Here is a 24,133-nt window from a genome sequence, read left to right as displayed (position 1 = left end):
AGAAAGAACATTCAGCAGCAACATCTGTCTTGCTAAAAGAGCCCCCTACCCCCCACCCCATTAGCAGCTACAGCTTCCTGAAGCCCGCTACTCAGCCATCCCCAGAGGAAGGGCCACTGTGACAAAGGCATAGGCTGTCTCCTTGGGCTGTGCATAAAAATTAGTGTTCTTGGGCCAGGGATTTCACTCAGTGGTGCGGCTCCTGCCTCACAAGCTCAAGGTCCTGAGTTTGATCCCCAGTACCAAAAAAAAAAAAAAGAATTAGTGTTCTTGATGTAAAAGGCACTTTGCACAATGTAAAAACGGGAGGTATGGGGAGAGATTAGCCTCCTATCAGGACTAGTCACTGCATTATACTAGTGATCAATGACTGTATAACAAGTTACTCCATGGGGCCGGAGATTTAGCTCAGTGGTTCTGTCGCCTGCCTTGCAAGCGCAAGGACCCAAGTTTGAGCCCTGGTACCATAAATAAATAAATAAATAAATAAATAAATAAATAAATAAATAAATAAAATAAAATAAAAATTAAAAAAAAACACAACAAATTACTCCAGCACTTCATTTATTACCTCTCATTCTTTCTGTTGGTCAGGAATTTAGACAGGGCATATCATTCTCACACATGATGTCTAGACCCTCCACTAAAGATTAAAGCTGGGGTAGGAATCCTCAGAAGCCCCTTCCCTTACATGTTTGGCAGCTGATGTTGGCTGTTGGTTGGGGCCTAGTTGAGGCTGTCAGTCAAAGCACACCACACATGCCCACTCCGTGTGATTTGAGCTCCCTGACAACATGGCGGGCGTGGCTCTGAGGGCAGATGTCTTGAGAGGAGAGCAGGGAGGCTAGGCTGAAGCCATTTTGTATTTTGTAACCAGACCCCAGAAATCGCAGAAATGTGTGTCACATTGTATTGGTTGAGGCAGTTACTAAGGCTTATCTGTACTAGTCAGCTTTCCTGTCCCTGAGACACAATACCTGACACCCGAAATTTAAAGGAGAGATTTAATTTGGCTTATGGTGTGGGGGGATTAAGTCCATGGTGGATGGCTCTAAAGCAGGAACATCATGGTGGAAGAGCATTGTAGAGAAAAGCTGCTTAGTTCAGTGAAGCAGTGTCAGCAGGACATTGTAATGAGTACCTGTGGAACGGAATACAGCTGGTGCGGCCGGCTTTGAAAAATGCGATCTACTGCAACCAGTAGTGGGAAAAAGACCAAATTTTTCATCACAGAATGTATGTGTGAATCCCTTATGTGACATAAGAGATAGGGATCAAGGCAGATGGAGTTCATTAGGGCAGTTTTTCCTTCACTTTCAGAGAGTAGGTAATTGAAACTGTCAAGAATGCACATGGAGGGCTGGGGATTTAACTCAGTGGTTCCAGCACCTGCCTTGAAAGTGCAAGGTCCCGAGTTCGATCCCCGGTACCAAAAAAAAAAAAAAAAAAAAAGAATGGACATGGATAGCCGGGTATGGTGGTGCATGCCTGCAATCCCAGCACTGAAGCAGGAGGATCACTGAGAGTTTGAGGCCGGCATGGGCTACATAGTGAGTTCAAGGCCAGCCTAAACTACATAGTGAGACCCTGTCTCCAAAAAAAAAAAAAAAAAAAAAGAAAAGAAAAAAAAATGTACCTGGAAGGAGGGCGATTAACCCCATGTGACAGAGATCTGGAATGCTAGGTCTTGTGTGCAATAATCAGATCCACTTCATCTGGCAAAAATGAGGCAACTGTCGCTCCCAGAGTGACATTCATGTGAGCTTGTGAACTGTCTTTGTTGAGTTTATCTACAGCTCCCCTCCAGTCACTTCCTTTATTCCTGCCTTACATTCACGGTATCCGCTCCTGTCATAATTCTTGACCATTTCATTATCCCAAGTGGTGATACCTGACCTCTCTTGTCCTCAGCCTTCTCAGTGGCTCGCCTGTTGAGTCTCAGGGTCATACCTTTGACTTGGTCATTGCTTCTCCCTGCAGCCTTCCAGGATCGTCATTTAAGGTGGCTGACTTTCAGCTCCAGTGACTGTCAGCGCCACAAGCCCCGACAGTCCTGTGGTCCTCTGCCACTCCCTCCTGACCTCACTTCCCTCCCTCAGCCCCAGCTGAGATCAGAATCCCTCATGAGAGTCACCCCTTTGCAGGTGCTCTCAACTTTCTTGCCCCTCTCCCTCCTCTTGTCTTCTGACAAACCCTAACCTCCGTACCCCTCACACGGGCCACCCTGCAGCTTCTGGCCTCGCTTTGTGTCCAGGAAAGCAGCCTCAGTGAGCCAACACTGCTGCCTGCAGGCAGGTTTCCCGGAGATGAGGAAGCAGAAATGCTGCCTACAGCTCCTCCTCTGCCTCCGAGCTGTATCCCCATCTTTGCATCAGACCCCCCACCCCATCTGCCAGGCTTTTCTACTCAGACCATAACGCACATCTGGCCGACATTCAGGAGGATAAGAAGTCCTCATAAAAACAGTGGCTCTTCGACAACACTCCAGCCTTCTAGTGGCTTCTCGAGTGTGATGTGACATCCTCTCCGAGGGCCCTCTCCATTTCCACTTCCTTTTCGGTATTCAGCCTCGCTCAGAGAGCTATTTTGACATCTCTTTCTATTCTTAGCACAAAGCACAAACTCGTATATGCAGATTAACCCAAGAACTGCGTGTTCATTTGCCAAATTCTTAGTGAGAAAAATCAAGAGCACTCGTGCGCTCAGGGCGGAAGGGGCTGTTACCGAATCAGACACTCCGGAGCGACGTGGAAAGTAGACAAGTACCCGAGTGGAGGCGGGACTTGCTGGAGATGTGTCACCACTGGCAAGTCCCTTTCCCCACAGAGTGCAGGGTCTGGATAAGGTCATTCCCAAGGGCTGTTCTAGATCTTGCATTTTGACTTTCTCATGGGATCCACTGCATTCACAATCATACCTGTTTCTTCTGCCTCTGCTTCATTCATTCTTCAGTTTTTTAATCAAGGAAAGGCCCAGAAACTAGAGATAAATAAGGCCCGATTCCTGTCCTTTAGGGACTCACATTCCTTATAGCCAAAGAGCTTGCTCTAATCCTGTAATTATCCCATAATGTGATCAATGTTTTGGGAAAGTCTGTTCTAAGGCAGATGGGAATAAAGCAGAAAAATGGATACATTCTGGCTAAGAAAGTTAAGACTCCTGCCAGGTATAGAGGCTGAGGTAGGAGGATTGCTTCGAGTTCAAGGCCAGCCTCAACTACACAGTGAGACTTGATCTGAAAAAAAAAAAACAACAAAAAAAGAAAGACTCCTTTGCAAAGGAGGTATTATTAGAGAGTACTCTGAAGTGATCAGTTGGATTTGTCAGGGTGTGGCGGGAGTAATGGACACAGAAAGGACATTCCAGTTATGAAAAATGGTCCAAAGACGTGATGAATCTGAGGGATAAATTCTGTTTTCTACATACCTGACAATTAAACACATGAGGGAGTGTAGCTGGAAGAGGTAGACTGCACTCTCTCTCTCTCTGTTCTCATTTAGCAAAAAAATTCATTTTAGAATTATCTTGTTTCCAGCCAGGCATGTTGATGCACGCCTGTAATCCCAGCATCTTGGGAGGGTGAGGCAGGAGAATTGCTCCAAGTTCAAGGCCAGCCTGAGCTGTAGTGAGCTCAAGACCAGCCTTAAGTACAAAGTGAAACCCTGTCCAAAAAAAAATTCTAGAAATATGTTTCCAATTTTTTTTTTTTTTTTTGGTGCCAGGGATCGAACTCGGGTCCTTGCACTTTCAAGGCAGGCGGTGGAACGACTGAGCTAAATCCCCGGCCCTTGTTTCCAATTTTAAATCAGAGATTCTCTGTAATTTTTATATTACCCTGTCTAGCCCCTGCTCTGTGTTATGTAAATTATCCTGATGGTGCTTTTATGCTATCTCCAGAGGATGTCCAAGCACACCATTTATCAGATATTTTCTTGTAATGCCTAAAGCAGCAAAGAACAACAGCTGGTTTTATGGAGGGGAAACCTGAGGCAAACACTGCCTTGTAGACTGCTCAATATGGAGAACAGGACCTGGATATGCCCTGCCTCTTTCAGTTGTGAAAATCCCATGGCTTTCTTTGTTCCTTTTAGCCTTCTACCTAGAGTCAGACCTTAATGGGAATATGTGAGATCAACCTTGACTGACCTGGAACAATCACACAACGCCTGACACGAGGGTTAGAATTTGAGTCAAGAATGACTTTAAGAAGAATTAAATATTATGAACACCGTATAATAAGGAAGAAAGCAAAAGTTACCAGTCTAATTGTTTCATAAGTATCATTGTTGCCTTAAAGTCAGTCTCACCTGGGCATGATGGCACATGCCTGTGATCCCAGCACTTCCAGCACTGGGAGGCTGAGGTAGGAGGACCCATGAGTTCAAGGCCAGCCTGGGCTACATAGTGAGACCTGCCTCTCCTCCCCACCCCATGAAACCCAATCTCTGTGATGGTTAAAATGGATTTGGATTGTCAACTTGATTGGCCAGGGGATTAGTAAAGTACACTTCTGGGTCTGTCTGGGTGTGTTGTAGAGGTGTGGCTTTGGGCTCTGGTGCCCTCTTCCTTGATGTTGTTCCTCTGCTCTACTTCCTGGCTGCCATAAACTATGCATCTTTGCTCCATTGTGCCTTTCTGCCATATTTCTGCCTTGGAAACAGCAGACAATGGACTGAATCCCCTTAAAATGTGAGCCAAGCTGAAGATAGTGGTGCGAACCTATAATCCCAGCAGTCAGGAAGCTGAGGCAGGAGGATTGCCACAAGTTCAAGGCCAGCCTGAACTACATAGTAAGACCCTGTGTAAACAGTAACAACAACAACGTGAGCCAAATTAAACTCCTATAACTTGTGGGTGTCAGGTATTTCGTTCAAGAGACAGGATGATCAAAGAAACTTTACAAGACATTAAGCACTCAGGTGGGTCACTCCTTTCCAGGATTTGCCCTTTATCCTTAGAGACCCAAAATGTTCACTATTAATTCTCCCAGAACTGATCAGAGTTTAGAGGCCTGAGTCAACTCTGTGAGGTGGATGGGTGTACGTAGTTCTTTCTTTTGTGTTTCTGGCACCATCTACTGGGAATCAAGTGCCTCTACCCGAATACCTTCAGTTGAAAGTTTTGGAAATCTAACTCAGGTAGCAAAAAGGAAGGAGGAAAGGAAGGATGGTTAAGATAACAGCAAATTCTAACAAAAAGGTTTGTATATTATACTGAAGCTACTTAATAAACACTGAAGTTTCTTATACACTATATATAGATGAAGTCACTAACTGAAAAATACAAAGCTGCAGAGTGTGGTGGTGCACACCTGTAATCCCAGCACTAGGGAGACTGAGGCAGTAGGATCGCCATGAGTTTGAGGCCAGCCTGGGCTACATAGTGAGTTCAAGGCCTGGAGATGTAGCTCAGTGCTGCCTTACCTTTCTGGCAAGCACAAGGTCCTGAGTTTGATCCTGGTACCAGAAAAAAAAATAGCTACATAGTGAGTTCAAGGCCAGCCTGTCTTAAAAAAAAAAAACCTTCTAAATTATCAGAAAAACACAAGTAAACACAGACTATCTAGTAAAAGATTAAAAAATTTAAAATGACAACTGGAAGTCAAAAACACAGAAAGTTATAAGCATACTAACTTATAGGCATGGTGGTGACTGTAATCCTAGCTCTCCAAGAGGCTGAGGCACGAGGATTACAAATTCAAGCCCAGCCTAGGCAATTTAGCAAGATCCTGCCTCAAAATAAATTTTTTTTAAAAAAATAAGTAAATAAATAATTTTTAAGAGGGATAGAGATGTATACCACTAAAGAAATGATGACAGAACTAAGAATATTTAGAACATATACATGTTATTTTGATTCCATTGAATGCCCCTACTAAACAGTCTCTAGGATTTAATTCTAGAAGTCAAAACCCAGTAGAATGCTGTCTACCAACCAAGTGACTCAGAAAGGTTGAAAATATAGAAGAACACAAAAGCAAACCAGGAAAACAAAAGTGAAAGTTGTCTCAGTCTTTTGTGTGGTGCTGGAGTTTGAACCCAGGGCCTCAAGCATGCTAGTCATGTGCTCCACTGAGCTCCACCCAAGACAGAAAACATTAAATTGCGTATAAGAAGATGTCTCATAATGATAAAGGGTGCAGTTAACATTTGAAAGTTCCCAAAAAAATTATCACAAAAAGATGACCTCAGATACTTTCATAAAATATAAGATAGTCAATATTGACAAATTTTAACATCCTTAATAATACTTGGATTAAAAAGAAAATCAAGGGCCGGAGATTTAGCTCAGTGGCACCACGCCTGTCTTGAAAGTGCAAGGTCCTGAGTTCGATCCCTGGTACCAAAAAAAAGGAAATCAAATCTTCAAGCTAGGAATATCTAGAAAATAACTATATAGGCTGGGCTTGGTGATGCACATCTGTAATCCCAGCTAGGGGAGGCTGAGGCAGGAGAATCATAGTTTGAGTGCAGCCTTGGCAATTTAGCAAGATCCTGTCTCAAAATAAAAGCTGAGGATGTAGCTTACTGTTTCCTGGATTCAATTTCCAGTACCATGAAAAAAATTAAACAAAACAAAAAAACCTACATAATTACATTACAAATAATAAAAAAGTAATATATATTGGAATATATAAAATAATGAAATATTACATTTCACTATGTATTATGGAAATACCTCACACCTTATATAACTAAAGTATTGAAAGAATAAAAATTTAGCTATATTTATATTAATCAAGAAAGTAGAGCTGGGCATGGTGGTGCACACCTGTAATCCCAGCACTCAGGAGGCTGAGGCAGGAGGACCTCTGTGAGTTCAATGCCAGCCTGAACTACATGTGAACCCTGTCTCAAAAAACCCAAAAAGACAAACAAACAAAAAAGAAAGTGGATAAGTGTGATCATTATGTATGGCAAACATGTACTAATAAAATATAGTAATAAAAAAAGAAAGTGTTAGGGCCGGGGATTTAGCTTAATGGTTCCACCGCCTGCCTCGAAAGCGGAAGGACCCGAGTTCGATCCCTGGTACCAAAAAAAAAAAAAAAAGAAAGTGTGGCAGGTCATGGTGGCACATACCTATAACCCCAGCTACTGAGGAAAACTGAGGTTAGGATCATGAGTTTGAGGCCAGTCTGGCCTACAGGTGAGAACCTATCTTTAAAATACCAAGCGTGAAAAAAATGAGCTACTTACCTAATGGAAGATACTTGAAAATGTTCAAGGACAAAATAACCTGAAAATAAATAACAAAATAAACCTGAAAGAACAAAAAAATTAATAAAATAAAAGCAGAAATTATGATTTTGTAGAGAGGAGGAAAAGACAATATAAATAATCAATCCAAGAGCTGCCTCTGCTCAGTGGTAAAGTGGCTGTTTAGCAAGCATGAGGCCCGGGGTTCAGTCTCCAGCACTGCAAAACAAGCAAAAAAAGGATAAAGCATTAGTTAACCTGTTCAATACATAAAAGAAGCAGCGAGTATATGGAAATTATCACAGATGAAATGAAAGGGATCATAAATTATTTCTTTGCCCAACTGTTTATGAACAAATGTAAGAAAAATATAGATGAAATAGTCTTCCTGAAAAGAAGTCTTAAAAAAAACAAATTAAAAAAGAAGAAGAAGAAAAGAAAGAAATTAGGGCCAGGGATTTAGCTCAGTGGCACTACGCCTGCCTCGAAAGTGCAAGATCCTGAGTTTGATCCCTGGTACCGAAAAAAAAAAAAAAAGTACGTCCTCTTTTGCCCAAAGATTTGTCTTTCCTCTCTCATCTTTTAGGAACCCACAAAATCACAACCAAAGGCTTTAAGCTGCTAAATTGGTTCTCCTTTTACTTATTTATTTTAATGGTAAGTTACAAGTTCTGGATTCGTCTTAGCCTCCTAATATTTCAACCCTACTTTGCATGCTGACTTTTCCCCCTAAAAATAGTAGGCGCCAAATTCCCCAAGTATATCTGTCTGACCACAGAAAGGAAAATTAGTCATCACACTAAAAGAGTATGTTAACCAATTAATATTTATACTTACCTCTCAGATATATGCTACAGGTCTAGGACAAAAAGAAAACTTTTAAAAGGTCTAAATTGCATTCCATGTAAAGCTCCTCTTCCAAGAATGGCTAGACATTTGCCGTGCTGCAGAGGGGCCTGGGATTCTTTGTGCTTGACCTAAGCAGTTAGTTACTCCTGGATAGGTCATAATTCAGGTGGACCTCTGCTGTCCTCTTGCCCTGGGGTTTCCCACTTGGGCTGCTCAGAGCCTGTACTGGCTTCAGCTGGAGCTCTGTGTAAGTATATTTTACTTGTGTACACACATGTAAACATAGGCATATAAGCATGTTTTGTGTATTGAGTTTCCTGAAAGAATTCTGCAGCAGGAGGGGTAGGGGGTTGAAAGTCAATCATCTGACTTCATTGCACTGATGAAAACCTGGGCTCAGCAGTGACTTCATAACCAGCTGTACTGGTCTTTCCTTCCTTTGAGATGTTCTGTCCTTTTCCTGACACACACGCAGGCACACACACATGCACATTATACTCACGCTGTCTCCTTCGGTCTTGCTCACCCATTCAGCCTAAGAGGAGGGCACCTTGCGGCTCAGCTCACTCAGCCCCTGCAGTGTCAACCACGATCGCTTGTATCCCTCCTTGCGGCTGCGTCTCTGGCGCACCTCACTCTCCATGACTGAGCTGTTCCTACGCCTCTCTCCTCTCACTGCAGGCAGTGTAAAGGCAGGTACACATTTCGTTCGTCTCGCTTGCTGGCCTACCGCAGGTGTTTCAGAAGTGTTGGTCCCGCCAGAGTGACACAACGAATGGCCCTGCTGTGGCTATGACAGTGCACGGAACTGGGCAGAGCAGGCCCTGCAGCCTTCCTCCTGCGGTCTGGCTTCCTCAACTGAGCTCAATCCATGATTTGGTGTCCTTTGTTTGAAATGGCTCAGCCCAGCATCTAGGGAAGAAGAGAACTGGGAGTTAGGAAGAGAATGAAAGATGATGAAGCAGAATAACTCTGCCTTGCAGAATGCGAAGCCCACATGAGTTTCTGCTGGGAAATGATCTCTCCTTCGAATCTCCAGTTCCTGTGCCTCACAAGAAAATCCCAGTTCCTCTCTTTCTCCCTCAAAACCTTGATTACTTGCTTAGTGGTTGTAGTGAGAATGGAAGTCATGACAAACTATTTTTACATATTTTATCAACTCTAACATGCCATCAGTTATAAAGCTCACCATTATTTTACACACCGTGAAGAAAACACTCCATTAAATCATGACGAGATTTCAGAGATTTTCAAGAATGTGAAAAATGAGACTTAAATTTTTTTTTTTTTTTTGGTACTGGGGATCAAACTTGGGTTCTTGTGCTTGCGAGGCAGGTGGCAGAACCATTGAGCCAAATCCCCGGCCCAAAAGAGCCTTAAATTGATGAAATATATCCACATCGTAGGTTGCTGCTTAATGACACCAGGTTGTATGGGTCACGGTATCCTCGTCTGTTGTCTGAGCACTTTGGGCCAGATGAGTGCTTCGAACCTCGTCCTGACACCTGGAGTTCTGTCACTCTGGGAAGTAATGCTCTTGACTGGGCAGTAGCTGTGTGATCACCACCAAAACAGGAGTCCTGTTCAGCCCTCTCCCCTTTAAGAGCTGAGAGTTGGGCCGGGGATTTAGCTCAGTGGTTCCGCTCCCTGCCTTGCAAGCACAAGGTCCTGAGTTCGATCCCCAGCACCAAAAAAAAAAAGTGCTGGGGATAAAGCTCAGTGCAAAAGCCCTGGGTTCAATTCCTAATATGGAAAAAAAAAGAACTGAGGGTTCTCACATGGCAGTGTGGCTGATATGGCTAAGATGTTTTGGGAATCACTACTGGGACTTTTTTAGCACCTGACAGCCTTGACAAACGCTAATGTTCGGTGCCGAGCCCTGGGATATTTCAGCAGGAAAGCTAGAAATGTAAGCTGGGATTGAAGCTCAGCGATAGAGCACTTGCTTCAACCTAGATTCAATCTCCAACACCACAGAAATAAAAATAAAGAAATGTCAATAAGGCAATTGAGTGAATGGTTAGGATGGCCATCACTCTTTATCCAACTTGACTCTTGGATGGAAATTATGTTCTCTTGATTTTTTATTCTTCTGTACATTTTCACTCTTGAATGACTACAAATATCATAGCTGCTGCATTTTGCAATCAATAACATGTCCCAATGGGCTGGGCATGGTGGAGCACGCCTATGATCCCAGCACTCAGGAGGCTGAGGCAGGAGGATCACAAGAACGTAAGGACAGCCTGGGCTATAATAAATACAGAGTTCAGGGCTAGCAAGACCCTGTCTCAAAAAAATAATAATAACATTCTAATCAAGGAAATCCAATAAATCATTTTCCTTCCTGGCATCCCCACTTGCTTTCTTCTCTACAAGTTGGAATGAGGGCTGCAGAGCAGAAGCACTGGGTCTTCAGGACACTGTGTAAAGCTTTGGTCTGGGCGGTGACGCTGTTTTCTGCTCCTTCTTCCCCCAGGTGACATCGCCCCAGTGCAGGGCACGGCGTTTGACCTGAGAAAGGCAGTGGAGCTGGGCAGACACCTGCAGGAGTTTCACATCGATGGTTTCGACCACAACTTCTGCCTGAAGAGGTCTAAAGAAAAGCATTTTTGTGCAAGGTGGGGTACTTTTCACTTACACCGCTGTGGGTCGGGGGAGGAACTGGGATTTGCATTTGAGATTCTTCTCCTGGCTGTATCAGTAGCATTTGCTGGGCGACGGAGCCAGAAGCCCAGGTTTTCCTAGCTCTTGCACCGCGGGGGAGGCGCTGGGGAACCTTCCGTCCTTCCCACGCCCATTACCCCGCGCTGCCTGTTCTCCCTGCCCTGTTTTGGGAAGCCTCCTTCTTCCTGACTGAAGACCGGTGTGCACGCCCAGGCAGAGCTGAGGACCCCCGTTCACCTCTCCCGCCACCCGAGGTCCGGTTTGATCGACGTTTGTGTGCACCCCAGCTCCACCCTCGGAGCTTTATCTTGGGAATCCCTTCCTCTACCTCATACTATGCTTGGATAGCAAGTAACCAATCCATGTTTATAGACTCCGGAGATTTTAATGAAAGCAGAGAAAATGATTCAAACTGTGTTAGAGCTGGAAAGCGCTATTCCCGAGCGCTCTCCTCCTCAGAGCCCCCACACCAGGGTCCCGTCTGTCCCCCCTGCCCAAGGCTCCTTCCTCCTGTGTTTCTCGTCCGCTTCCTCAGCCAGCCATGGTAGCACATGCCTGTAATCCCAGTACTCAGAAGGCTCAGGCAGGAGGATCACCATGAGTTCGAGGCCAGCCTAGGCTACATAGTGAGTTCAAGACCAGCCTGAACTACGTAGTGAGACCCTGTCTCAAAAAGAAGGGCAGATCCTCCTCTTCTTTCTCCTTTCCCCACAGCAGCCGGCAAAGAAGCCTCTCCCGCTTCACTGGTTCAAATCCTGGCCTTCCACTTCCAGTCATCTTTCGCTGAGCCTCTTTGCTGACAGCATATTGTGGGGGATGTTTTAACTTTTGCCCACTTCTTTATTTTTTACTTTTTTGACTTTTTGAGACAGGGTCTCACTATGCAGTTCAGGCTGGCATTGAACTCACTATGTAGCTGAGGCTGGCCTTGAATTCTCAGTGATCCTCCTGCTTCAGCCTCCTGAGTACTGGGATCAGGTGTGCACCACCACACCTGGTTTAACTTTTGTATCTGTGTGTTTTGCCTCTTGGTGAGACCCACCCATCCCCCTCCCCTCCCCTCCCCTGCTCTGTGTGTGTGTTACTGGACATTGAACACAGGGCCTTGCACTGAGCTACATCTCCAGCCCTTTTTAAAATTTGAGACAGGGTCTTGCTAAGTTTCAGTCTGGCCTTGCATTTGCCATCCTCCCTCCTCAGCCTCTGGAGTAACTAGGATAACAGGCATGCACCATCTCTAGCTAGGTATTTATCTATCTATATCCCTTCCATAGCAAGTAAAGATCCAAGTAGGAGGTCACCTCTGTAAAGGGCTCATTTATTAAAAAAGAAAAGAAGACCAGGCCTGGTGGTACAGGCTGGGAGGCTGAGGCAGGAGGATTGCCAGGAGTTCAAGGCCAGCTGGGCCTTGGAGGAAAAGAAAAAAGGACACAGTGAATCATTGGAAACCCACAATAGAACTTTTAGGAAGACTAACCAGCCTGCTCAAGCCCCTGGGAGAGGAACAGTTTAATTCAGAGAAACATCTTTCATCAAATGTGACTAGTTCTCCTACCAGGCCAAGCAGAGAACTCCAACTCTATGAAAAAGAATCTCAAGGAAAAAAAAAAAAAAACCCACACACAAGAAGGGCCAGGGATTTAGCTCAGTGGTTCCGGCACCTGCCTCGAAAGCGCAAGTTTGAGCCTCGATACTGAAAAAAACAAAAAATGAAAGAAAAAGAATCTCAGGGGCCGGGGATTTAGCTCAGTGGCACTGGCTGACTCACAAGTGCAAGATCGTGAATTCAATCCCTGCTACCAGAAAAAAAAAAATCTCATAGCTCAGTCAGTGCTGGCCTCAAAAGCACAAGGTCCCGAGTTTGATCCCCAGTAACAACAAAAAAAGAACTATGTGCAAAAATAATCTCGGCCCCATGGGCTGGGCGTGAGGCTCACGGGGAGAACACTTGCCTAGCACATGAGAGGACCTAGGTTCAATCCCCAGGACTGCAAAAGATAAAGGGCATGGTGGCACACATCTCCAATCCCAACACTCTTGAGAGGCTGAGCCAGGAAGATCACAAGTTTGAGCCTGGCCTGAGCACCTTAGCAATTCAGAGAGACCATCTCAGAAATAAGAAAAGTTCTGGGGATGTAGCTCAGTGCGAAGGCCCTAGGTTCAATCTGCAGTACCACAATATAAATAGTGAATATATAACCTCAGCCCCTCCTGGACTCTGAAACTGCCCAGGCCGTGTGAGTCTGCTTTGCCATTCCCCAGAGAAGCCAGGATTAGAGAAACTGCTATGAGAGTGTCTGTCCCCTCTCCCTCCCCTTGTCTCCTCCATGCACCTTGTCCTTGCTCTGCGGCTAGGTCTGGTTCCTGTCCCAATGCTGCTCCCCAGCTTCTACCCCTCACTGCCCGTTTTTCAGCCTGGACCCATAGGTGGCCTCATCTTTATCCCCAGGGTGCACCACCATGGCAGCGGGCGGGTCCTGGAAGTGTACACCACCCAGCCTGGTGTCCAGTTTTACACGGGCAACTTCCTGGATGGCACTCTGAAGGGCAAGGGCGGAGCGGTCTACCCTAAGCACTCCGGTTTCTGCCTTGAGACACAGAACTGGCCTGACGCAGTCAATCAGGTAAGCCGCACACTGGCTTGTCGGAGTCCGAGGTCACACACGTGGCCACGACACTCAAGCGAGACTTCGTGATCCCAAAGTCCGTGTTTGTTCTCTTCTCCAAGTCATGCCAAACACACAAAACCCACCACCAAGTTAATGGCATGGCATTTCCATGTGCTTAGAAAACTCCAATTCTGTACCTTCGAAACCCTTATGTGGTGTAACATTTCTCCTTGTCAATACCCGTTTATCTTCTTCAACCAGACTTTAAAGCAGCTCCTCCATATCTTTTCTTCCTGTTTGCTCCCTTGTAACTTTCGTTTTTAGATACCATTTACAGCAATGCTCCTCAAAGTGCGGCCCATGCTGAGAAGCTTACACCTTGCTCTAGAACATAAACCCAACATACTGCTTCCTCCAGAAGACAGTCCTGCTTTGACAAAGTGTGCTTGGTGATGAAGATTTTCATTCCAGCTCAAATTCTTCATCTCACTGCAAACCGTAACAGTGTTCCCATGCTGGCACTGGTCCACGGAGCCCTGGTCTTAGAGACCAGTCCAGAAGCGCACCCTGGTGCGGCCCAGGCTGGCGGGTGTCACCATGTCGTTTTTCCCTTTGCAGCCCCACTTCCCTCCTGTGCTTCTGCGGCCTGGAGAGGAGTATGACCACACCACCTGGTTCAAGTTTTCTGTGGCTTAAGGAAGAGTGAAGATGACAGCCTGGTCCAGGGCCAGGCTGGGACCCCTTTGTCTCCTGTCCAGAGACGAGGTGAAGACGTAGAAGCTTGCAAAGTGATCCTGCTCATTAAATCCTACAAATGGCAGCTGTCACGATAATAGTCTGAATGTTGATTTCCTTTTTGAGTGACTGGCTGTAGGCGATATCCAGTGACAAGCTCTGTTCTCTGGTGGTTCAGAGGACGAGTGAACTCAGCCACCAGTGTCACCACCCCAGGCCTGACCCTAGCCCAGAAGTGGTTCCCTGGGACTCTCATGCTGTTCAGGTGCCATGGCTCCACATGGCCTCATTCTTTTCTACTTTCCTCCCTCCCTCCCGCCCTTTCTTTACCACTTTCTCAGCGCTTCTCCCAGTCTCTCTCAAAGCTCTCCAGCGTCCTCTGAGGTCTCAGTACCTTGCTTGGCATGTGCACAGATGAGCACTCGCTCTGTCCTGCAAAGCAGCAGGTGACTGGCGACAGAGCCGAGACTCAGGTTGAGTGACTCATCTCACAAGCCAGCGAAAGTCTTAGCTGAGACTTCAGTTCAGTCCCAGGGTCACCGAGGAGCATAAAGGGATCCAGCCCCTGTGCTCCAGCTGTTGATGGCCACCCAGTCTTCTCACGTTCGCTTTCATAGCACGCATGGGGATGAGGTGACTCTTAGCAATCTGTCTTTAGAGCCCTTGCGTTTGAAGTTGACTGAGAAAGCCCCGGCTGAAGGGCTGGGGATTTAGCTCAGTGGTTCCACCGCCTGCCCCGAAAGCGCAAGGACCCGAGTTCAATCCCCGGTACCAAAAACAAACAAAGAAAAAACAAAAAGAAAGCCCAGGCTGGCCAAGACATGAAAGAAGGGACAGGAGCCGAGTGTGAGTTTCATAGAGGAGGCTGGAGGCTCCCCTTCTAGATAATCACATCATCAACGATGGGCTTGGGCCGGTGATTTTTTAAAGAAATGTACTTTATACTACTGTCTACTACAATCAGTTGAAATAAAACCACAATCTGCATCTTCAGAAGCTTCCAGTTCCTTCTGTCATTAAGTATTGGCACGGACTGTGGGAAGTGGACCAAGTGTACAGTGTGTGTTCTGGAATCTGTTCTCCAATGGAAGCCCCAAGATTTTCCTAGAGGAAGGCCACTAACTGGCAACCTATTGGGCTGTCCATACCTCCTCTTTCTCTGCAACCAACAATAAACTAGACACTTTTTAAATTCATTTCATCGTGCACTTTCTGAGAACCTACAGTGTATAGTCCTCCACTGGGCCTTTTTTTTTTTGGTACCAGTGATCGAACTCGGGACCTTGCGCTTGTGGGGCAGGCAGCGGCACCGCTGAGCTAAATCCCTGGCTCCACTGGGCCTCACAATGTAAAGTATTGAGAAGTATTTTGTTCTCTCAGGAATAACACTTGACTATCTGGGGAAGACGAGACTAATAAATGCAAAACTGTTAGTACAGAACTGGCAGCCCTGAGCTGAGCCACTGACTTCGGTTCTGCCAGTTTTGCTTGACCTCAGTGTTCTCACTTGGGAGATGAAGGGAACTGCAGTTACCTAGAATATGAATGTACATCTGCAGGGCAGGACCCAAAGCTAGGCCATTATTCAAGTTCTTTTTCCTCGAGCCCACACCCTCCCTATAGTTATGATGAAGTGTATGAAAGGGTTTCAAGAAATGTTCAAGCTGGCCAGAGCAGCAAATGCTGGGAGCCTGGTGCTCCAGTCCTGTTTCTCCTCCTGGCTGGGTTCGAGAGGACCTGGAGGGCTAACCAGATCAACTGCTTCAGAGTTTGCAGCAATTTCTACTTCTTTCACACTTCCTCCTACGAACCTCTGGACAATTAAATTCTTACTGTTATCACCTCCTCCATTAGGAAAACTGTTCATTTGCACTTCATTGTAATAACTGTGAGAGTCCGAATGGGTTGCTTCATCTGACCCCTACAGCTCTGCATGAGGTGGTGAAGTCCCTGTGAAGAGGTCACAGGCTGGAGAAAGTCACGCTGCTACAAAAGTGCCAGATGTAGAGCGCATGACTGTACCCTCTGAGAAGAAGCCCAGTGTATGTTCTGTGGGCACCATACTAAAGAATGAGAAGGTTCATAACATACAGTGTTGATAAATGAAGAATTTCTACTCAATCACTATTGGTAGAAACATAAATTGATGCTTTTCTGGAGGGAGATTAGTCCGAAGGTAAATATGAAAAACTTGCAAAACTTATGATCTAATAATTCCACATCTAGATTGTATAGAAATACTAGCAAAAATGTGTAAAAGGAAACATTCAGACAACTGTGTTCATTCATTGAAACCTAATTGGTAATAATGAACAGCTTTTGGGCCGGGGATTTAGCTCAGTGGCTCTGCCACCTGCCCTGAAAGCAGAAGGACCCAAGTTTGATCCCCTGTACCAAAAAAAATAAAAAAAGAAAGAAAAGCTTTTAAATTACCTAATGCCATCCAGACAGAAATGGATGAATGATAACCCATTCAGTGGGATGCTATGGGTTTTTTGGGGGGGTACCAGGGATCAAAGTCAGGACCTTGTGCTTGAGAGGCAGGCATCAGAACCACTGAGTTAAATCCCTGGCAGTACTATGTGATCATTAAAAAGGATGAGGTAAAATGGGGCATGGTGCCCCATGCCTGTAATCCCAGCATTCTAGGAGGCCGAGGCAGCAGGATCGAAAGTTCAAGCCAGGCCAAGGCAACTTGGTAAGACCTCGGCTCAAAATATAGAGGGCTGGAGCCGGGGATTTAGCTCAGTGGTCTCACCGCCTGCTGTGCAAGCACAAGGACCCGAGTTCAATCCTTGGTACAAAAAAAAAAAAAAAAAAAAAATATATATATATATATATAGAGAGAGAGAGAGAGAGAGAGAGAGAGAGAGAGAGAGAGAGAGAGAGAGAGAGGGCTGGAGATGCATGTAGCTCAGTACTAAGGACCTGGGTTCAATACCTAGTACTGGGGGGTGGGGCGGGGGGTCAAATAATACATATACTGTCCTGCTTTTGAGGAGAATTTTGGATTTTTTCTGAGACAGGGTCTTGCTATATAGAGAATTCAGGCTGGCCTTGACCTCGCTATGTAGCCCAGGTTGGCCTCGAACTCGTGGTGATCCTGCCTCAGCCTCCCGAGTGCTGGGATCACAGGCGTGTGCCACCATGCCAGGCCTGTCCTGGTTTTGTAAAACAAAACAAAAACATGTTTATTTGTAAAGTCTGGAGGAACATATCACACTTTTGACAAGAGACCTCTGGGAAGTAGAAGTTGGACGGGAAAGAGGAACTTTGACTTTTTACTTTAGTGGTGCAATGTGAATTGTCAAAGAGAAACATCATCCTTTTGCAATTTGAAAAAATTTCAGTCACTAAAATGAGGATGGAGGGGAATCACTGTTGTGATTTATGTCGTGACTCTGCACACTGCAGCCCGGTAGTAGTGCACATGCTCGGATGTCTTCTCACAGTGAGGTTTGCTCCCTTCTCTTCCGCAAGGCCCTCTCTGCGACTCTCTCCACTCTGGAATTACCCCGGTGTGCATTAGCCAAGAGGTCTCAGGGGTGAACTGTTAAGCTGACTGTAACCCATGTACCAGTTTCATTAATTTTTCAATGCAAGGTTATGGTATTTTAGGAACCACAGTCATTTTATGAAACAGCAGAGGAGAAAGAATATTTTCTTATTTACAAGTAAACCTAACAACTATAAATTAGCTGTTAACTTAATAGCCTCTAGCACTGAGAATACATTTATCAGCGAAAATATATATTTTTTTCTCCCCTCTCTCCTCAAAAAGAATTGTTTTTATACTAGGCCAGGGCTCAGTAGTCCAAGCAAGGATATTCACCTGCAGGGCACGGACAGAAGGTACTAGTATTTCAATTAATTGTGTAGGAAAGAAAGTAAAAAGGCTAAGTTGTTAAACCATAAATCTGATGAAAGCAAAACTTAGGAGAACTTTGTGCGTGGAAGCAGGCAGTCTATCCTTGTTTGTGAAACACAACTGAAAACTGTTTGAGAAAAGACCTTCGAAAAGAACAAAAAAAGAAAAGGCCTTCTCCGTGGTTGAGACCTGCAGAGTGACAGCATGAGTGTGATCATAGTATTTTCTGATTTTTTTTTTTTGGTACCGGGGATCGAACTCAGGTCCTTGTGCTTGCGCAGCAGGCGGCAAAACCACTGAGCTAAATCCCCGACCCATTTCTGATTTTTATAATGAACTCACTGAAGCCTTGAGCAAGAAATAAAACACTGCCGGGGATTTAGCTCAGTGGTTTCACTGCCTGCTGCGCAAGCACAAGGACCCGAGTTCGATCCCTGGTACCAAAAAAAAAAATTACAAGCTATAATAATAGTGTAATAATGGCACAAACAGTGCTGTAGAGACTCAGATGGCGTACCATGCAGGCTGAACTACTACGCCCACTAGGTGACCAAAGACAGTCCAGTCCTCGAAAAGTAAAGTGTCAGTAAATACTGGCTAGTGAGGCAAAGGACAACTCAGTAGCATGTACCCAATGAATATAGTTTACAAAACAGTAGGACATGAGGGTCCAGGGATTTAGCTCAGTGGTTCTGCCACCTGCCTTGCAAGCACAAGGTCCGGAGTTTGATCCCTGGTACCAAAAAAAAAAAAAAAAAGTAGGACATGAAAAACCAGGACATTTCCATTTTAAAGCACTTTTATTTATTTATTCTTTGTTTTTGTTTTGGGGTTTGTTTGAGACAGGGTCCACCATGTACCCCAGGCTGGCCCCGAACTCTCGGTGATCCTCCTGCCTCAGCCTCCCGAGTGCTGGGATTACAGGCGTGAGCCACTACGCCCGGCTCGTTTTAAAGCACTTTTAAGCCTACAGAATATACAAAGCTGTCCCTCCAGAGCTGAACATTTTTTGTTTGTGGTTTTGGTTTTTTGAGACAGGGTCTTGCTATGTAGTTCAAGCTGGCCTTGAACCGACTATGTAGCCGAGGGTGGCCTCGAACTTACAGTGATCCTGCCTCAGCCTCCCGAGTGCTGGGATAACAGGCATATGTGCCACCATGCCCGGCCAGAGCTGAACATTTTATGGATAAGAGGTTACTGAAATTAAACAGTGGCAGACATGTCCAAGGAATTTTGTGTGGACTATAATTTATGAATTTTGTGACAGATGAATGAGTAGAGATGGCAACTAGTGGGCAAGAGGACAATGTTGCAATGCTGGTAATAAGAGGAAATTGTACCATGTTAGAAGCCTTGGAACAAGGTTTGTAAGAGGTTATTAGGGCACTGTGGCAGGCGCACAGTCCTCTTCCATTTGAGGCATTTCTCTTCGCCAATTCCAGCATCTCCATTTCAGTCACCTAGTGATAAGTACTCACAGATGCTTTGGGCAACGCTCCAACTGTACTCAAGTAAGGAGGTCAGCATGTTCTCTGAAAAAGGCAATTATAATGCTGGAGAAGATTGACAGAACAATTTTGATGCTCTAAACTGGGTGTGGTGGTGTGTGCCTGTAATCCCAGCACTCAGGAGGCTGAGGCAGGAGGATCGCCTCAAGTTCAAGGCCAGTCCGGGCTACATAGTGAGTTCAAGGCCAGCCTGAATTACTTAGCAAGACCCTGTCTCAAAAAGAAAAAAACAGGGCCAGGGATATAGCTCAGTGGTGCCGCACCTGCCTGTCAAGCACAAGGTCCTGAGTTCGATCCCTGGTACCGCAAAGAAAAAATAATGATGATTTTGTTGCTCTAGAACCTGATCAAAGACATCCAAACATTCCATTTGGAGATGTGCTGATGTTTGAGAAACTCTGGACTTTGGTAGGGACAGTGGGGGTCCACAGTGTTCCTGCCTGGAACTGTTCCCCTTCTCATTCCTCCTGCCTAGCACTGTGGCGGTTCTGCCAGGACCAAACAAGACTAAGCTGCCGTGGTTGGCAGGAGGCTCACTCCACTCAGAGTGGTGAGTGATGGCTGTGCCCAGCAGCATGGAGCTGAAGCAGTGATCTTGGTGCTGTGTGAGCAGGGAGGGCCCAGGGCCCCAGAAGCCCAAGGTTACAGCCAGGCAAGCAGTGCAGAGGCTGCACACGAGTACCAGCAATCAGAAAGGGTCCAAGCCACTGGCACCCTTGGCCATGCATATGCAGAAGTGAGGAAATAAGGCTTGGCAAAGCAGGGTGTGTGTCGCAGTGGCAGAGCACTTGCCTAAGGTGCAAGTACCCGGGTTCAAAGCGCAGCACCAACAAAAACACAAGGTGTGTGTGTTGCGGGGGGAGGTGCTCAGCAAAAAGGAGAAGTCGAGACAGATCTGAGGTTGGCCTTGAGTGCTTACATCACTCACCTCGAACTTCGACAGATCCATCAACAGGGCAGAGATCACACTGACTGGTATTTGAGCACAACCTCTGCAGTTACTGGTTGGCCACTACCCTCCACAGACAGGGCATCCCCCTAAAAGTAGACTAAAGATAAACACAAGATGAGCTGGGCGTGCTGGCACATTCCCCAAATCCCAGCACTTAGGAGGCTGAGGCAGGAGAATCACAAATTCCAGTCCCACCTGGGCAACTTGGCAAAGCCTTGTTTCAAAAAATTAAAAAAGGGCTGGGGATGTAACTTGGTGCAAAGGCCCTGGGGTACAATCCCCAGTACGGAAGAATGAAAATTTAAAACTAAATAAAACTCCATACAGATTATAAAAAAGAACCAAGCAAAAATTCTGATGTTGAAAAAAGTACAATCATACATGAAAAGTTATCTAGAGAGGCTCGGATCTAGATCTGAGATGGCAGAAGAAAATAAGTACACCTGAAGATAGACTAATAGGAATTATTCAGTCAGGGGAACAAATGGAAGAGAGTGAGCAGAAGAGAATCCTGGAGACCGGGACATCAAGCATGTGTGCAAGGAAGAAAAAAAATTTGAGGAAATCATGGCAGAAAACTTCTCAAATTTTTTTTTAAAAACCCATTAACCTAAACAGCCAAGAAACTCGACAAAATTCAGGAACGATGAATATAAAGAGATCCCCACCTAAGTACACCATATTTAAACTGCTGGATGCCAAAAGCAAAGAGAAAAACTGAAAGCAGCGGGAGAAATAAGACCTGTCACCAGAGGAGACCACCAGCGTGAGCGACCGCTGACTGCTCACCCGGGATGAGGGTCCAGACTGACCACGGATTCCAAGATGGAATAAACCCAAAGCAAACGGCCAGCCGCAAAACACAGCCATATCAACATCAATCAGAAGAGGGCTGGAGTCGCTATCTAAATACCAAATAGAACAGACTTTTGGGTAAATAGTACTAGACAGAGCTGCTTCATAATAAGAGGACCAGTGCATCAGCAAAATGTAACAACTGCACCCAGTAAGAGCCTCAGATGCTCTAAAGCACTAGCGATGGCCAGAGGCTATGCCTGGCGTGACTTTAGGGTTGGGCCTAACTTAATCTGTTAAACCTCGTACGGAAATACTGGAATTTAATTTTTTAGATTAGTATTTCTTTGAGCACAGTGCCCTCTACTGGTACTCATATAAATTAAAACGCAGTTTGTGCCTGTTTGATGAAAGAAAGGTTGTTTGATTAGGTAAGGAAGAATACATAGAAATCTCCCTTGAGTCACAAGTGAGTCTTGCTGGCTGACTTATCACAGCAGCAGTAAACCAGGCTAAGCTATACAGAGGCAGAGGTTCCTAATAAGGAAACAGGAGCCTATAGTGGTGGTTTGCAATCCTGGTTGCATAATACCAGGGAGGTTATTACACAGTTAATGCCCAGGCTTCCCTCTTAGTGATTTTGATTTCGTTAGAATCTCTTTAAGGTCCCCGGATGATCCTAGTACAAAAAAAAAAAAACTAGGGATGAGAAGTACTGCCATACAGTAAAAGCTTTCCCTGTCTCACTGCGCTCACCAATATTGGTAAGAAATTAATGAGTTTGGCCAGAATTTGCTTCCTAATTTACAAAGCACTCTGTCAAGGAATGACTCATAGAGAAAAGTCTTACCAAACCAGAAGAATGTCTTGGCCAGGCCCCGGCAATGCTACCAATAATCTTGGCATCCAAGGGCAGAGATAATTATTCTGAAGTTATTGGTTGTTGTTTTGAGACAGGACTCCCTCTGTAGTCCAGGCTGGCCTTGAACTTACTTGGTAGCTCAATTTAGCCTCAAACGCATGGTGATCCTCCTGCCTCTCAGCGTTATTCTGAAGATTTTCAAGTTGAAGATGGCTGGGAGTGTGCATATATGTAATTCTAGCACCCTGGGAGGCTGAGGCAGAATAATACCAAATTTGAGCCCAGCTTGAGCAAATTAGGATTTAGCAAGACACTGTCTCAAAATAAAGAAATTTTTTAAAAGGCCAAGATGTGGTTCAGTACAAAGGACCTGGTTTAAATCCCCAGTACTGCAAAGAAGAGAGGGGAGGAAAGAGGAGAGAGAAGGAACACAGCTAGCTGCATTGCACAAGACACATGGAAGGCACACAGAGCTTCTATGCTGTCTCTAGGCCCGCCGCTCTCCAGCTACTCAGCTAGCCACCAGCTCCCTGGCCTTTGGGATCTTATGGAGTCTTGGGGTCTTGGGGTTTTATGGAGTTTCATGGCACAGGCTTAATTAAATCACTGGCCACTGAGATCAGTTGGGACCTGCCCCCACCCACAGGCCGGATGGTGGGGTTGAAAGTCCTTCGCTTCTAATAGTGCCTTCGTCTTTCCAGCTATCTAGGGGTTCCCAGACACTGAGCTATACACCCCCTCCCTCTGTCTAAGACATTGAGGCTGGGCTTGAACTTTTGATCCAGCTCGCTCAGCCTCCCAGATGGCTAGGATTACAGGTATGTTGTGTCCAGGGTGAGCAGCTGTCTAGGATCAAAAGCTCAGCACCAATAATGAATTAGAGACGGAGTTTACAAAAGGAAGGTGATTTATTTGTAGGGAGGAAAAAGCAGCAGACAGTAAACTGTCCCACAGATGGGGCGGGGACTATGGAAAGGTGGATACCCGAGCTCTTATCCCTGGCTACTTATTAGGACTAGTGACCCTTTCCTCCATGTGGGCACCTGGAGCTTGTCAAAATCTGCCTGGCTGCCTGGCTGTCTTTAGCCCTAACCTGGGCACCTTTGCCCTCAGGCGCATTCTTTCTGGTGGGCTTCATTTGATTCCTTCCTGCCCTTTTGTCATGCATACGTTGGTGAGGGGTAGAGAAAAGCAGTATGAAGTTAGTAACTAGGGGGATGTGTATACCTAGTGCAGTAATATGGTGACCCTGAAGTATGTGAATTAGCCAGAAACTCCCCAATAGCCTGTGCCTGAACTTTACCCCCTTTTCCTCCCCAGATTGCTTGTTCAAAATGATTAGTTAACCAGCACATAGCTTACCTTGTGGTTGAGATCAAAGGACAGAACATATCTTGTCTTGTGGTTAAGAACAAAGGACAGGGCATGTTATTCTGCGGCCCTAACCATAAAGATAGGAATTTCCTGCCAGATCCCAATATTGGATTTTAATCTAACTTGCTATCTGCTTCTATAGCTAGCCCTGTGCTTGCTCAAAGATGAGACCATGGCATTCTATTGTGTGGTTTTTCCCTTTAAAAACTGGGCTTCCCTGCTTGCTCAGTACCAAAAGGAGTTAAGAGTGAGAGCTCACCTTTTGGTCCCCGGCTATTAAAGGACTTTTAATTTGGACATTTTTTGTAGCATGATTCTTTTCGCTGAAACGGCTGTAACAACCCTAACCCTATACTGAGAAATATATACATATGTATATAAATGCACGGGTGTATTTTCACACGCTAAGAGTTAGGTGCCGCCCCTTGTCTCCTATGCATTTTATTAGAGGTGGGGGAAGCGGGGCAGTTATGCTTCTGGTTTCTGGTTTTTCATGCTTATGGCTCCCTCAGAGCTTCGTCTATCAGCTCTTTCTCTGGTAAATTCTTATGTTAATTGCCTTTCTAGGTCTGGTTTCTTTCCCATTGTCCTTTTAACCAGCTCAAATCTAACTGCAGAGGCAAAAGTCGCTTTGAGTAAGATTTTCTATTTTTTTTTTATTTTAGTAAGATTTTCTATTGATCTCTTTAATAACTAACACCTGATGGGACCCTTA

At 45.4% G+C, this 24,133-nt stretch overlaps 1 protein-coding gene and 1 pseudogene across 1 annotated transcript in view; both read left to right on the top strand.

The window, feature by feature from the left end:
- The window catches only part of Galm (galactose mutarotase), a 79,580-nt gene extending 65,429 nt beyond the window's left edge, over positions 1–14,151 (top strand). Inside the window, exons 5-7 of the mRNA XM_004839319.3 lie at positions 10,528–10,669; positions 13,165–13,339; positions 13,943–14,151. Of these exons, the coding sequence (XP_004839376.1) occupies positions 10,528–10,669; positions 13,165–13,339; positions 13,943–14,020 (395 nt within the window). The 3' untranslated portion in view covers positions 14,021–14,151. The remainder of the gene's footprint in view (positions 1–10,527; positions 10,670–13,164; positions 13,340–13,942) is intronic.
- Positions 14,152–15,251: 1,100 nt separating this feature from the next.
- LOC147827013 (small nuclear ribonucleoprotein G pseudogene) lies at positions 15,252–23,715 on the top strand (annotated as a pseudogene).
- Positions 23,716–24,133: the final 418 nt, after the last annotated feature.

The sequence above is a fragment of the Heterocephalus glaber genome, unplaced genomic scaffold (assembly GCF_053883595.1).
Source record: "Heterocephalus glaber isolate CG9 unplaced genomic scaffold, H.glaber_assembly_v1.0 deba00001457, whole genome shotgun sequence".
NCBI classification, from domain to species: Eukaryota; Metazoa; Chordata; class Mammalia; order Rodentia; family Bathyergidae; genus Heterocephalus; species Heterocephalus glaber.
This window is presented reverse-complemented; position numbering and strand designations above follow the sequence as displayed.